We start from the raw sequence: 16532 nt of genomic DNA, 5'->3' as shown, positions 1-16532 counted from the left end.
TGTGAGTTCTTTCTGTTGTGTTCGTATCATTCACACTAGTTAACTTCAAGCGACATGATGAGCAGGTTTTGCTTAATCCTCTTTTAGGGTGTGTATTCAGCCACAGTGAAACATCATTCCTATTCTGAGAAAGCTTATCCACTGCTGATATTTTTCTATGAATCTGATGTTTAATTTAGCTCTGGCCATTTGTTTGTCCATGGGTTTGTCATCACAGTAAACCCTCCCCTTATTATTAGGGCACCTGAAGTAGGCACTCCTCCTATTCCTGCTCTCATTTGACAGAACAAGGACAACTACAGGACAACTTCTACATAAGAAGAGTTGAACCTCAGGGGCTAAGATAACTTCTCCTGATATCTTGCTCTCTGCCTTCTTCGGCACCTTCTTCTTTGTCTTCAAATTACAAATCCTACAGGCCATGTCCAACCAGTCCTTCCAAAACCAACATGAAGAGGCCTACGCCTCCCTGATGAGAGGGCTGAAGGAGCTGGACCTACAGGGATCCTATGTTCCCACTGACCTGTTGCTGATCGGAGACCATGCTTTTCCTTTAGCAATGAACAGCCAAGGTCAGGTGCTGATGGCTGCCTCTCTGTACGGCAGTGGAAGGATTGTGGTCCTGGGTCATGAGGGCTACTTGACAGCCTTTCCTGCTCTGGTAGAAAATGCTCTGACCTGGCTGAGAGGTGATGGCTCTGATAACCTCTCTGTAAGGGTGCACAGAAATGTCAGTGCAGTTGCTGATAACCTTCAAAAATCCAGCTTCCAAGTAGAAGTTGTGGGAGCTTTCAGTGACAACCTGGGAGTTGGTGTTTATGTGACCGATGCCTACAGCGTGGGCTCAGACTCAATGGAGCTGGTGGCGTTTCTGAAAGCTGGAGGAGGGGTGCTGATAGCTGGACAAGCGTGGAGTTGGGCTGCAGATCACCCCAAAGAGAACACACTGCATCAGTTTGATGGGAATAAAGTGTCAGGAGTGGCAGGAATCTACTTTTCTAAGAACTGTGGTGAGGCGGAGAACTTGCCTGTCTACCCTCAGATCCCGTCCTCCTGGATGTCTGTGGTGTGAGTGATTCTATTGGTTCTGCTTTACTGCACATAAACAAAGATTACAATTTTATCAAAAGTGAACAGCTTATCTGTCACTGAAGTAAACAGATTTTTTTTTCTGTTAGTTGTTAAATATATTTTATTCTATATCCATTTACCCATTTCTAGAGTGTAAAAAATTAAAATGCAAACAAAATACATTCCATAGACTGTCTTTCCTTCTTAAAATGTCTTTCCCCTTTTATTCTTCCCTCTTTCAAATGCAGCATAGGTAAGGATTTTGAGGATGACTTAGAGTTCTTACTCCAGGGAATTTCAGAGTTCGAGCTCCCGCAGGGGTCAACTGCTTCTGAGGTTCTAGTCCATGGACCGCTAGCTTTTCCCATCGGTACTACACATGATGGACGGGCATTCCTCGCAGGAGCCTATTATGGACAGGGACGAGTCATTTTGATTTCACATGAAGGATTTCTGGGACTTGAGGTAAAGTTGACACCTTGAACTAGAATTTAAATTTAAGCTTTTTTCATGAACATATAACAGGAATTTGCTCCTATTGTACACGAATGCACTATTTTATAGATAGCATGTTTCAGCTTAGACAGTAAATATGCTTCCTTTCAACATTGATTTCGATGTACATTACATTTGTCTACATTAGCAGTTCCCTACGGATTACCCTAGTGTTTGGAAGTAAAAAGTAAATTTACATTTAAAAAATGTAAATATAGTTACCTTTAAGTAAAACATTTCAAATGCCCTAAAATTCACATATCCTGATAGGGTTAGGAGTTAACAGGAAGTAGTTCTCAAAGAGTTAAATATTTCTGCTAATCTCCCAAACCTTTTATATATCAGATAATCTGGAGCGATCGTGGCTCAAAGAGTTGGCAGTCTGTCTTGTAACCGGAAGGCTGCCGGTTCGAGCCCCGGCTCGGACAGTCTCGGTCATTGTGTCCTTGGGCAAGACACTTCACCTACTGCCTACTGGTGATGGCCAGAGGGGCCGATGGTGCGATATGGCACCCTTGCTTCTGTCTGCTATAACTGTAGCTTGCCTCCACCAGTGTGAATGTGAGAGTAAATGAATAGTGGAATTGTAAACTTGCAAAGATTATTATTATTAAACACATGACTGTATTGTTGCTGCTTTTCTTCCTTTGTTTTAGAGCATGGCTCCAATTTGGAAAAATGCCATTCACTGGTTGGATGAAGGCCGCAGAGGGGTTGTTGGTGTAATGATGGATCCTGCACTCAAAGTTCTCAGTGATTCAGGGCTGAAGTGTGAGAAGACAAACTTCAGGAAAGACCTCAGTGTGTTTGTGTGTACAGCATATATCACTGAGCATTTGGAGGAAATCCAAAACTTTGTGGCAGAGGGAGGAGGCCTGCTGATTGGAGGACATGCCTGGTGGTGGGCTCATTCAAATGCTGGGAAAAATGTGCTAACGGAATTCTCAGGTATGAAAATGCACGACAAGAGTGATATATAAAGTTATAAAGATATATAAAGTTGAGGATCTGGTTGCTCCTGGCCCAGATAATATGACTTATAACTTCTTGGCTTTAATTAGCATTCTTTCGAGTAAGGAGAGTGTATTGCCTCTAGGCTGAGTCTGCCAAGTATGTCAGAAAAGCAGGACCTAAAGCAGGACTCGCAGACAGGGAATTTGGTTACAGTGTAAAATAATGCAGTCCAAAGCAGTTCCAATAAATGTGATCTCCTCAGCAATGACTTCCCAGCGCAGAGAATTCCAGAGCCCCGCCCTGGAGCAAGGCCCGGGAAGGGTGCCTGAAGGCAAGCATCTGGCAGCTAGGCCTTAGTCCATGTAGCCTTGCCAGACAGAGCCCAGAAAAGGGACATCGGCCCATCGTCCTGTAGGCTCACAACCAGCAGGAGATGCTGTAGGGGTCGGGTGCAATGTGTGTTGGGCAGTGGCCAGGAGTGGATGCCCTGGTGGACTGATCCCCCACTACCTAAACTAGTGATTGGGGCATGGAATGTCACCTCTCTGGTGGGGAAGGAGCCTGAGTTAGTGCGTGAGGTTGAGATGTACTGGCTAGATATAGTCAGGCTCACCTCAAAGCATGGCTTGGGCTCTGGAAGCAGACTACTGGAGAGGGGCTGGACTCTGTCTCAGTCTGGAGTTGCCCTTGGTGAGACGCAGTGGGCTGGGGTGGGTATCTGTATCCCCTTGGCTTGCTGCCTGTACGTTGGTGTTTCTCCTGGTGGAAAAGAAGGTTTGTTCCCTGTGCTTTTGGGTCGGGGAATGTCAATGATCGATTTTATAATTGTATCACCAGACCTGTGGCCATATGTTCTGGACACTTGGGGGAAAAGAGGAGTCGAGCTGTCAACTGATCACCACCTGGTGGTGAGTTTTCCTGCACTAGAGAAGGTTGCTGAAAGCTTAATCCTGATTTGTCTTTGGCCTTTGATGTGTTGAACCAACTTACCTTTGTCCATGAACTTTGAAACTTCTTCTACAATGGAGGATGGTAAGAATGTTCTAAATTCCTTCAGGGTCTGGCTGATCTTGTTTCGGAGTGCATCTATGGTGAAATGGACCCATCCTATCCTTTTACTCAGGAGCTGTTTCTGTGCTTCCCATAAGATCTTTTCAGGTCCATGTCCTTGAGTGTAGAACGAAGGCACAAACTCCTGGGAACCAGTGTGAGATTCAGTCTGTCTGCGTCTCAGGTTAAAGTGGAGGTCGTTCCTATAGTCCCCTAGTTTCCCCAAATCCCTTACATAGACCAACCTATGTACCAAGTGAACTCACACTACTCACATCTTGTCCTATCTGACCTAAAATGGTTACATGATGTAGTTAGGCAAGGCCTTACAGTGGTTTCACCCTTAACGACTAGTGATGGTAAGGACCCATGCCTTTTTTCACACCTTGGCTCATTTAATGACTCACATAATCAACAGTGGGTCAGCAACCTTCACTTCCACCTCCAAAGCAGAAAACCCCCACTAGAGGTTAAGTATCTGGGACTCTCCAACTGTAGTTTTTAGAACTGAAAATGCCTCATGATAAGAGCTAAAACATCTCCACAAACTTAAATAAAATCCAGTTGCCTTTATTTTTTTTAAAGCTCTGGATGACAGAAAGCTACACACACATATCGCTGTGCTGTTTCCCAGAAAATCAGATATGAAAATGAGGAATTGAGGAATAAGAGCTCTGTTTTGCACTCGAGGGTTGTCAATACTTACCCCTGAGTGCTGGTCAGGATACAAGACTGAGATTTCCTTCCTTTTAGGACATTTATTGCTGGCTGGTAATCATGTAGGTGTATGTGGGCCAATAAGTCACCAAAGTAAAATTACAGTGGTGTCAGTTCAAAATACCACTCACTCTGTTGACATACTTTATCTTTCAAGCTCGGTTCCTCTACCAGAGACCTAAGAGATTAAGTATTCTGCACAGTATCTTTGGTGCTTCCTGGACTGTACACTTCTTGATAGAGATCTCGGATGTTGGTCTTGGAATCTGCTGGAGTCACTCGCACAGTTTACGGGTGACTGCCCTGAGGAAATGATACTACTACTACTACTACTACTACTAATTATTATTATTATTATTGACCCAGCATTGTTTCCAGAAGTCCTGCAAGGCTAAAAAGCTTATTCACAGCCAGAATGGACCATGCATTTTTCCTCTTGAAACTGACAGTTGGAGTCTTCTCTTGTCCAACAAATTATGGACCTAACTGTATGTGGTATACATGAGTCACTAAATGTGAAAAAATATTTTTGGGCTTGTTTTCAAACTCAAAATTTCTGGTAGTGTTTTTATAGTTTGCCTGTATCATTGAAATCATTTTATACTACAAGCCATGATTGCTCATAAAAACATTACAAAGCTCTTTTATTATATACATACAGAGCTCTAATAGCCTACAGTGATGATAAGGTGGCACATCTTGGGCAAAAACAACCAACCTTCTGCAGTTTAATGAAAAAACCAAAGTCATTACACTTCCAACAGTAAACGAGAGTATATTAAGTCAGATTTTCTTTAATATCTTCCAGGGAACAAGATCCTGAACCAAATGGGATTGAGCCTGTTGGGAGCAACAATCGGAGGAGGATCATACAAAGCCCCTGTACCCAGCCAGGCTATTAAAGACAGCTACCACTTCCGCCACCTTCTAAACCGCTTCGCTGCCCATGTGACTACAGGTGAAGAACTTAGCCAGCATGAGGAGAGATATCTGAAAAAGCTGGGCAACGACTGCAATGTCTACTTGCAGATGAAAGCCCATGACTCCTCCCACTACAGACAAGTTTTGGCCACACTCACGGATATATTAATAACATCAGGCCTGCCAGAAGTGAGTAGACAACATAATATGATCATCTTAAAAAAAATTCCAAAAGAATGAAACAGTGCTGTTGACTTCTCACAGCTATTAGTGATCAATAACTGACAGCTGCCCAATCTATGAATGTTTGGTTTTGGTAGTTTTTTTTTTGGCTGCAGATGCTGTGATAATGTGCGAAAGATAATTTTTATAACATTCACTATTCATTTTCAAGGTGAGTGACACCTGCCCTGTAAAGAGTCCCAAAGACCACCTCCTCCTCGCTGTGGGTACCCAGGTATATAAGGTTTCCTCAGACCCTGACGCTCTCCTGCCCTACCTCATTAAGGACAACCCAATGATGCCTGTTGTCTATAACCACCGGATCAAGGTTGATGTCAATACAGCAGGTCAGATCTCTCTGCTGTGTTATGTGAACTGGTTATAATTTTACAATTTACAACATGTGTACAGTGGTTATTGTTTTGCTAACACATTTGAATCACATAGCAATGTTCACCATGATGCAGCAATGTTTGTTACTTAATGTTACACAGTTTTAATCTGTGAACCTCACTGTAGACACTGAAAACTGTGAAATACAGTTTTTAAAATACTGATTTTATACCTGCAAATGTCCCTGACTGTGTTGTTTTATTTTTTAAACATAATTGTGTTTCAGATGGGGAAGAGTGGATCAGCACAGGTCTCTACCTCTCTCCTGGTATGAAGACCTACATGGCCATACCACCTCAGATCGTCAACAAGGATTGGAAGGTACAGCATATGAAGTCAATTGATTTTAATTTCAGTGATAATGCTGACCCCATGTAAGTCTCTGTCCTCAGGAGGCATCTAATCGGGATGCCTCCTAAAGGTTGGGCTCCACAATATTTTATTCTCATTATTTATTTTAAATATGCATTTTCTAGCCTGATGTGATACTTTGAAGATTATAGACCATCATAAGTATAAGCTGAGATTCCAGTCAAGCCCACTAGACTGCCCCCAGCAGTATAATGATATGGCATGCCTCAGCCTTCAATATCAGTCCACCTATATCTAATGGGTGGGTGACATCACCCACTGGTTTTAAAGCTTAAAGCCTCAACTTGAGTACTCTGGCTACAATCATCCATCCATCCATCTTCATCCGCTTATCCGAAGCCGGGTCGCGGGGGTAGCAGCCTAAGCAAAGAGGTCCAGACCTCCCTCTCCCCAGCCACCTCCTCCAGCTTGTCCGGGGGAATACCAAGGCGTTCCCAGGCCAGCCGAGAGATATAATCTCTCCAGCGTGTCCTGGGTCTGCCCCGGGGCCTCCTCCCGGTGGGACATGCCTGGAACACCTCGCCCAGGAGGCGCCCAGGGGGCATCCTTGCCAGATGCCCGAACCACCTCAGCTGGCTCCTTTCGATGTGGAGCAGCAGCTGCTCTACTCTGAGCCCCTCCCGGATGGCCGAACTTCTCACCCTATCTCTAAGGGAGAGGCCAGCCACCCTTCGGAGGAAGCTCATTTCTGCCGCTTGTATCCGCGATCTCGTTCTTTCGGTCACTACCCACAGCTCGTGGCCATAGGTGAGGGTAGGGACGTAGATCGACCGGTAAATTGAGAGCTTCGCTTTTACACTCAGCTCCCTCTTCACCACGACGGACCGGTGCAGCGTCCGCATTACTGCAGCCGCAGCCCCAATCCGTCTGTCGATCTCCGGCTCCCTTCTCCCATCACTCGCGAACAAGACCCCGAGATACTTGAACTCCTCCACTTGGGGCAGGAACTCATCCCCGACCCGGAGTGGGCACTCCACCCTTTTCCGGCTGAGAACCATGGCCTCAGATTTGGAGGTGCTGATCCTCATTCCCGCTGCTTCACACTCGGCTGCGAACCGTTCCAGTGCGAGCTGGAGGCCCTCACCCGATGAAGCCAACAGAACCACATCATCCGCAAAAATCAGAGATGAGATTCTGAGGCCACCAAAGCGAAAGCCCTCCGCCACTTGGCTGCGCCTAGAAATCCTGTCCATAAAAATTATGAACAGAACCGGAGACAAAGGGCAGCCCTGGCGGAGCCCATCACCCACCGGGAACGAGTCCGACTTATTGCCGGCAATGCGAACCAAGCTCTTGCAACGGTTGTATAGGGATTGAATGGCCCGTAGCAATGGGCCAGACACCCCATACTCCCGCAACACCTCCCACAGGACACCCCGAGGGACACGGTCGAATGCCTTCTCCAAGTCCACAAAACACATGTAGACTGGTTGGGCAAACTCCCATGCACCCTCAAGTATCCTGGAGAGGATAAAGAGCTGGTCCAGTGTTCCGCGACCAGGACGAAAACCGCATTGTTCCTCCTGTATCCGAGGTTCGACTAGCGGACGAACTCTCCTTTCCAGCACCCTGGCATAGACTTTCCCAGGGAGGCTGAGGAGTGTGATCCCCCTGTAGTTGGAACACACCCTCCGGTCCCCCTTCTTAAAGATGGGGACCACCACCCCGGTCTGCCAGTCCACAGGACTGCCCCTGATCTCCACGCAACATTGCAGAGCGTGTCAACCAGACAGCCCTACAACGTCCAGGCCTTCAGGAACTCGGGGCGGACCTCATCAACACCAGGGGCTCTGCCACCAAGGAGTTGTTTAACTGCCTCAGTGACCTCGCCCCCGGAAATTGGCGGGTCATACCCCTCATCCCCAGACTCTGCTTCCTCCTCGGAAGACGTGTCAGTGGGATTAAGGAGGTCCTCGAAGTATTCCTTCCACCGCCCGACAATTTTCTCAGTCGACGTCAACAGCGCTCCGCCAGCACTATACACAGCGCAGGTAGAGCACCGCTTTCCCCTCCTGAGACGCCTGACGGTTTGCCAGAATCTCTTCGAGGCAGTCCGAAAGTCTTTTTCCATGGCCTCTCCGAACTCCTCCCACACCCGAGTTTTTGCTTCAGCCACTGCCCGAGCCGCATTCCGCTTGGCCTGTCGATACCTGTCGGCTGCCTCCGGAGTCCCACAGGCTAACCAAGCCCGATAGGCCTCCTTCTTCAGCCTGGTGGCTCCCTTCACCTCTGGTGTCCACCATTTGGTTCGGGGATTACCACCACGGCAGGGGTCGGGTGCATTGTGAGCCGGGTGGCGGCCAGGAGCGGAGGCCCTGGCGGACCGACCCCCGGCTGCCAAGACTGGCAATAGGGCTACAATCATGTTGGGGTTTTTTTTTAAATTGCAAATGACCATATTGGGATGAGACAGAGTCAAGTTACCCAATTTAACAAGGTCACGCAGATACAAAAACATAACTGCAGTTATTTAAAAATGTAAAAAAAAATTGGTAGAAAGATCAGATTTGGCAGGGAGATTCCTATCAGGCAATGCGGCAATGGTCCAAAATCTAAGGCTTAAAAAAGAGAGAGACTGCAGTTTCTGTCACCTATTCAGTTAACTAACACATGCTAATAATGCATTTTCCTTTTCTTCTGCAGATTCAGATAGGATGTCAAACTGACTCACTGCATCACAATGACGAGCTGAAGAGACCACCATCTGTCCATGAGCGATTTCCTGTCACTGCACAGATGATACAGGTTTGGAACCTGTGGGGAGGACTCATTTACCTGGTGGCCCCACCCAAAACACAAGTGAAGGGGTTGGAGGTCATAGTGCAGATGGCTGTACCTGCTCCATATTACAAGTCTGGTGAGTCTGTGGTGGATAGAACTGTAATATGTGTTTATCCAAGTGTGTCTCCAAGTAACAGTTTAACTGTGAAACAGGGTTTCTTAACTGTTAATCAAAGCTACTAACTGAACAATAATCATTGTGTACGTCATAATGTATAATGTACTGTATAAAATGAAAAGACTGTGATTTATATCATGAGCATTAATTTCCTGTGGACCATTGTTATCTATGAAACCTCATCATTATAAAGTCGTTATTTGTCTCTGTAGATCTTGATGTGACACAAGTTTGTAATTTATCTAGTATGGGACATTAGTTAACTTTAAGTTAAAGCTAGCTAACCCCTAGTCCTTTTTTATACAGGGAGTGCAGAATTATTAGGCAAGTTGTATTTTTGAGGAATAATTTTATTATTGAACAACAACCATGTTCTCAATGAACCCAAAAAACTCATTAATATCAAAGCTGAATGTTTTTGGAAGTAGTTTTTAGTTTGTTTTTAGTTTGTAGCTATTTTAGGGGGATATCTGTGTGTGCAGGTGACTATTACTGTGCATAATTATTAGGCAACTTAACAAAAAACAAATATATACCCATTTCAATTATTTATTTTTACCAGTGAAACCAATATAACATCTCCACATTCACAAATATACATTTCTGACATTCAAAAACAAAACAAAAACAAATCAGCGACCAATATAGCCACCTTTCTTTGCAAGGACACTCAAAAGCCTGCCATCCATGGATTCTGTCAGTGTTTTGATCTGTTCACCATCAACATTGCGTGCAGCAGCAACCACAGCCTCCCAGACACTGTTCAGAGAGGTGTACTGTTTTCCCTCCTTGTAAATCTCACATTTGATGATGGACCACAGGTTCTCAATGGGGTTCAGATCAGGTGAACAAGGAGGCCATGTCATTAGTTTTTCTTCTTTTATACCCTTTCTTGCCAGCCACGCTGTGGAGTACTTGGACGCGTGTGATGGAGCATTGTCCTGCATGAAAATCATGTTTTTCTTGAAGGATGCAGACTTCTTCCTGTACCACTGCTTGAAGAAGGTGTCTTCCAGAAACTGGCAGTAGGACTGGGAGTTGAGCTTGACTCCATCCTCAACCCGAAAAGGCCCCACAAGCTCATCTTTGATGATACCAGCCCAAACCAGTACTCCACCTCCACCTTGCTGGCGTCTGAGTCGGACTGGAGCTCTCTGCCCTTTACCAATCCAGCCACGGGCCCATCCATCTGGCCCATCAAGACTCACTCTCATTTCATCAGTCCATAAAACCTTAGAAAAATCAGTCTTGAGATATTTCTTGGCCCAGTCTTGACGTTTCAGCTTGTGTGTCTTGTTCAGTGGTGGTCGTCTTTCAGCCTTTCTTACCTTGGCCATGTCTCTGAGTATTGCACACCTTGTGCTTTTGGGCACTCCAGTGATGTTGCAGCTCTGAAATATGGCCAAACTGGTGGCAAGTGGCATCTTGGCAGCTGCACGCTTGACTTTTCTCAGTTCATGGGCAGTTATTTTGCGCCTTGGTTTTTCCACACGCTTCTTGCGACCCTGTTGACTATTTTGAATGAAACGCTTGATTGTTCGATGATCACGCTTCAGAAGCTTTGCAATTTTGAGACTGCTGCATCCCTCTGCAAGATATCTCACTATTTTTGACTTTTCTGAGCCTGTCAAGTCCTTCTTTTGACCCATTTTGCCAAAGGAAAGGACGTTGCCTAATAATTATGCACACCTGATATAGGGTGTTGATGTCATTAGACCACACCCCTTCTCATTACAGAGATGCACATCACCTAATATGCTTAATTGGTAGTAGGCTTTCGAGCCTATACAGCTTGGAGTAAGACAACATGCATGAAGAGGATGATGTGGACAAAATACTCATTTGCCTAATAATTCTGCACTCCCTGTATATGTTATAGCCCGAAGCATTTTAGTAGATCCACTCCTCTCTTTGCTCTTTTCAGGTGTGACAACTGCAGCTCAGTGGTTAATGCTGCGCACGGCTCCTTCACCCTGGGCAGAGTTGGAGTTTGAAAACATTATTCTCACCGTACCAGCAGATGTTGTTCGGGATCTGGAGCGCCCAGATGAGCTGGCTGCTCTGTGGGATGAAATGATGAGGGCCATTGCAGATCTGGCTGCCAAACCACACAAATTTCCCCGCAAGGAGCGCTTTGTGGCAGATGTGCAGATTTCTCACGGTAAGTGCATTGTGCCTCATGTTGTACAGTACACACATTGCACTTATTTGCTTGTTCTTAGAGACTCCCAAGAACATAAGGCCTGACCAAAAAAACGCTGGGTGACTGACTGGTTACATGTGGACCAGTCTTTGGACCAGCTGGCACTCCTAACACTCAGGAGTGTTAGCTCCTAACACAGCTAACACTCCTTGGAAGGAATTAAGTGGTTTAGGTGAGTAATTCATTCTTATTTGCTTGGGATGGAGTCACTGGGAACAGGAAGCCAGACTCAGAAGAAGAAAACAGAGTAACCAACCAAGAAACCAGTGTGGACTCTCCTGAAAGCTCAAGTTGAATACCTGCCATCCCAAGTCTGCTCCCTCTGCTTCAACCCCTCATGTCAGACATCTTGCAGCCCATTTGGTGTACTTCCTTTCCTTCCAAAGCCAATTACTGCTTCACTCATCAGCTTCTGATAGTGATGGCTTGAATCCACATTTTCTTCTCGGGGACCTGATTGTTGTCCTCTGCAACCCACCTCTACATGAAATACCTAGGTACACCTTGTTCTGCATCGGCTGCTATGTCTATATGTTTGTGATCAGAACCTCACAGAGTGTTGAAAGCCACAACAAATGGGAGAGTAATACGAACTGCCAACACCGTATTTTTTGAAATTGCGAGAGTAGCAGGTTCTATCTATGACAACAAGGCGTTTCTTCCTCAGTTAGTCAATATGGTCTGAGTCTTTAAACCTCCCATTCTATCACTGCCCTGAATGTTTGACTGATTGCTCTGCCAGCACTGGAGTGGATATTACATGGATAGCCTGCAAAAGATAAGCTCCAAGATTTGCTGGGCTTCAATTTCATGTCACCCATGTAGGTGTGAATAGGAGGCAGCTGCTGTCCAGCCTGTAGATGCTCTGCTCCAACAACCCACTTGAAAGCTCAGATGAGCTGTGGTGAAGGTTGCTGGGGAGTTCGGGCATTCTGCCACTATTCACACTTGGTAAATGGACTGGTTCTTATATAGCGCTTTTCTACTCTTTCTGACCACTCAAAGCGCTTTATACAACTAATTCATTCACCCAATCACACCCATTCACACGAGCACTTTTTTCTGAACTCTTAAGTGCTTAGTAGCTACCATTCACACTCTGATGAATGCATCGGAGAGCAACATGGGGTTAGTATCTTGCCCAAGGATATTTGGCATGTAGACAGGAGCAACCTGGGATCGAACCACCAACCTTCTGGTTAGTAGCTGACCTGCTCTGCCACCTGAGCTACAGTCACCCTTCCAGTGATCAACTATAGAGTAATGATGATTTTGTTTGGCTCTTTGCTCAGATAGATACAATGGCATTCTCTCTTTTTTTTGTCTATCAATGCTGTAAAATCTGAAAGAATCATCACTATACCACTGTTTATTGCTCTTTTTCTGTTCAGGCTGGATGCATGCAGGTTATCCAATCATGGCACACAAAATGACAGCTCATGAACTGGTCGGCGTCAAAAAAGGTAATCCGATGTGGGGCCCCATCCATGAACTGGGACACAATCAACAGAGAGCTTGCTGGGAGTTCCCACCAAACACCACAGAGTGTACATGCAACCTGTGGTCAGTGTATGTGAATGAAGAGGTGCTGGGCGTCGACAGGGAGAAGGTGGAGTAAATGACAAAGACAAATGGCCAGAAACATCTTATATTGTTACGCTTTTTATGATAACTTCTTTGATGTTATATGATGACAAACCACTTAACTATGTTTTAGAGTACAATATTTTACGATCATCTCATCCCATGTTGTTTAATGCAGACTGAAGGAGCCATGACTTCAGCAAACCGACAAAGTCGAATAAATGACTATGTCGCGGGAGACAGGACACCTGAGAGCTGGAGCATGTGGGTGGCTCTGGAAACATATATGCAGGTGAGAGAATTCTGCTCTGTAGAGAAACTGTCCTTTGTCCACACTGGAGTGACCTGCTTCCATAGGAAAAAAAAAAGATTGCATATAAAACTGAAAGCAGAGTGTGAAACAAGGAGAGTTCAAGAAATGTTTTCCATTAAGTCACTTTTAAGAAAGTGTGGAGACATAATTATAAACAGTATCTTAACAGTCAGTCCTTTGTCCACACTGGAGTGCACATAACACGACTACCAGCATTATGACTCTTGTCTCCTCATCTGCAGCTCCAGGAAAGGTTTGGCTGGGATGCCTTTAAGAAGGTGTTTGCTGCGTATCACCACATAAAGGACTTCCCCGGTGACAACAAAGGAAAGATGAACCTGTATGCTGAGACTTTCTCCCAGACTGTGGGGATGGACCTGACTGGCTTCTTTAAGGCCTGGGGCTGGCCAATAGAAACAGCCACTGAAGGGAAGCTCTCCCAGCTGCCTCCCTGGAACGATCACCCCATGACCCAGTATCAATAAACCTCAGACCACTGAAGGGTGGTTTTAACCAATATCTTAGCTTGAAGTGAATGATGGGCAACACAGTGAATTGATTTGGTGTCTGGTGTTTTGTTTTAACAACATTTAGAGTATCTGAATAGAAAAAAAGAAATGATGTACTGAGGTTGCAGGGTTTGAATTCAGAATTGTAACTGGTTTGTGATTCTCATGTTCCCGAGGGGAAGTACAGTAGGTTTCCACTTACTGCCAGGTAGACTAGACTTTTGATGGTATAAGGAGTGGCATCTTTGCTTTTATTTCATAGTTGATGTGAAGATACAAGCAGGAAATATGACTTGTTATACATGTTCTGGGCTGAAATCATACCAAGGCATTGCACTACTATAGCATACATTTCAATCATTTGTTCTCTATAAAGAAATACAATGCATTATGCATTATGTTTCTGTTTTGCTCTTGGTTTCTGTTTGCCAACCTGTTTCGGGTTTTTTTTTTACTTGCACTGCAACCCTTTCCTTATGTAAAATGAATTTTTATAAAGAAATTAATATTCAAAAGAATACAAGGGACTTTCTACAGGTTTATACTGTAAGAGTGTGGATGTGGAAGATGTGTATTTTCTTTGTGTGAGTAAGTAAACTGCATCTTTCATTTGATCTGCTGTTGCACATTTGAATTATGCTGGTTCATAATACAGAGGTCAGACTTTATTTAAGCAAACCTTTGTCTTTACTTTCACACTGATATTTGTTTGCTCACAACTGAAACACTAATAAACGTGAATTATACCTCTCAGACACTTCCTTTTTCATTCAGCTCTGGAAAGAAACTTTAGAGCTCACGTTTTTTTCTGTGCTGTAGAAGATTATCTGTTGAAGACAAATGCAGGTATCAATAGGTGTGTGTGAGTGGGTGGGAAGATCAGTAGAACAGATGCATGTGAGAGTCGGGTGACAGGTCAAGAAAGAAAGGCTGAGGACATCTACAGGTGATATGGAGAGCTGCATGAAGGGGAAACTGAATGTGGCAAAAGGAAGCGACCAATAGAAAGAATGGATAGAGTAAACGCAATATAACTGGAAGTCAGGTGTGTCAGGTGACAAGAGACATGGATGGTGTGTTACTGTGAGTCAATTGAAAAATGGCAGAGAGTTGGGGTAGTAGTGTAGCCTTGAGAAAACATGCCATGGCAACCATGACATCACATATGTTTTCCTTGTTTCCCCATGAAGGATACACACACATGTATAATCCTTGTTTAAATGGGATTGATATTCTCACTCGCAGATATCCCTGCACCTGTTTTCTCTTCTGTAGCTCCTTTGGCTGGGATGCTGAAAAAAAAGCGTTCACTGCTTGCCACCACATAAACAACTTCCCCGTGACAACACAGGAAAGATGGACCTGTTTGCTGAGACTTTCTGGCTGGGCCATAAAAAACGGCTACTATAGCTCTCCTTCCTGGACTGATCACCCCCCTCTGGCTCAGTATGACTGAAGCTTAGAACACTACAGACTGAAAAACAAAGATTATAAGTTTAAGTGATTTTTTTGTTGTGTAGTTAATCAGTATTGTTCTTTATATAAAATGCATTGTAATATTGGAATGAAACCATTCAGCTGTTAAATCCGATAACTTCTTTTATAAACAAAAGAATGTGATCATGTTAGTTGGGAAATGTTGACTGTTACATTTTCTAGAGGGTTCACCAAAGTCACCAAATTCTGTTAGTCAGAGTTTGTGAGACTGTTTTAACACACTACTATTGGTATACCTATTTGTTAGGGGTGCAACAATACACAAAATTCACGGTTCGGTTCGATACTTTGATGTCACGGTTCGATATTTTTTCGATACAAAAAAAAATGTTTATGCCTTTTTAATTTGTCATTTATTAAAATTATAAATATATATTTTAACTGAAAAGTACAGTTTTTAAATTTAATGTTGCTGAAACAACAAAGTAATAAAATAAAAAATATATATCTGCAGGGCTCGCAAAATTTCAAAGTCCCTGGTAGCCCTTCGGACAGGGACTCTTCAGTTTTTGATAGCCCAAAATAAATTTAAGTAGCCCGAATAAAAAAGAGAGCAATTTTTTGATTAATGTTTTGTTTCCTGTTTTGTTTCCTTTGCAATATTATACATTAAAGTATAATATTGCAAAGGAAACAAAAAAATTGTTGAAAAACAAATTACAACATTGTATTACAATCATCAACTCAAATACTTGGTTCTAATTGAACAGAAATTTCTATGAACTTGTAAGAACTGTGTAGGACATGAATCAGTCTGTGTCATATCCTGAATTTGAAATTTCCACTGAAGTCACGGGTAAGAGACAAGTGGAACCAAGATCTAGGCCATTTGCTTTTTGAAGTTTGCAAAGACTGCTAAATTTTGCCAGTGGTAGTTCACTCTTTGCAACATAGTACGCTGTTCTAAACAGATTTTTCAGGTTTATTTTGTATGTTATTTGCAATTGGTGTTTGTTCTGGGAAAGATATTGCAGACTGAGCAATAATGCATTCTTGCATTTCTCATGGGTTCTAATGGGAGCCTTTCTTAAAATGACTGGTCCCAGTAACAAAGGCGCTTGTCGACTCAGAAATCAAGAGAAAACCAACAACACACCCGGCAGAACATTATGTTATTTACACGGGTGCACATAAGTGGTCCGCATGTGCGCATTAGCTGTCAAAATAAAAGACGCGCACCAGATAAGAAGTTGCAACGCGCGTTTGCGTCCATATAAAAGCAGTTTTTGTCCGCTAGAGTGGGATTTTCACGGCACATTCTGCACCACATCTGTGCGTTCATCATTTGTTTGAAGCCAGCTCACCTCCTGCAACCACTTTTCCGAGAATACG

General features: G+C 44.0%; 1 protein-coding gene across 1 annotated transcript; it reads left to right on the top strand.

The window, feature by feature from the left end:
• The first annotated feature begins 264 nt into the window (after positions 1-264).
• LOC102301627 (TRPM8 channel-associated factor homolog) lies at positions 265-14456 on the top strand. The gene is made up of 11 exons (XM_005926557.3): positions 265-1068; positions 1320-1536; positions 2223-2514; positions 5096-5397; positions 5603-5777; positions 6050-6144; positions 8839-9052; positions 11019-11255; positions 12689-12906; positions 13060-13173; positions 13437-14456. Exons 1-11 carry the CDS (start codon positions 422-424, stop codon positions 13677-13679), a joined length of 2754 nt encoding a protein of 917 aa, XP_005926619.1. The 5' UTR covers positions 265-421; the 3' UTR covers positions 13680-14456.
• Positions 14457-16532: the final 2076 nt, after the last annotated feature.

Source organism: Haplochromis burtoni, unplaced genomic scaffold, assembly GCF_018398535.1.
Source record: "Haplochromis burtoni strain Fernald_Lab_line unplaced genomic scaffold, NCSU_Asbu1 Contig_94, whole genome shotgun sequence".
Classification (NCBI taxonomy): Eukaryota; Metazoa; Chordata; class Actinopteri; order Cichliformes; family Cichlidae; genus Haplochromis; species Haplochromis burtoni.
The sequence above is the reverse complement of the archived record's forward strand: the minus strand, read 5'-3'. Positions and strand labels throughout refer to the sequence as shown.

Coding starts and splice junctions, on each gene's coding strand:
- LOC102301627 (XM_005926557.3), top strand. CDS start 422: ATGTCCAACCAGTCCTTCCAAAACCAACATGAAGAGGCCTACGCCTCC. Junction 5,398..5,602: donor TAACATCAGGCCTGCCAGAA/GTGAGTAGACAA, acceptor TTCATTTTCAAG/GTGAGTGACACCTGCCCTGT. Junction 9,053..11,018: donor TGCTCCATATTACAAGTCTG/GTGAGTCTGTGG, acceptor TGCTCTTTTCAG/GTGTGACAACTGCAGCTCAG.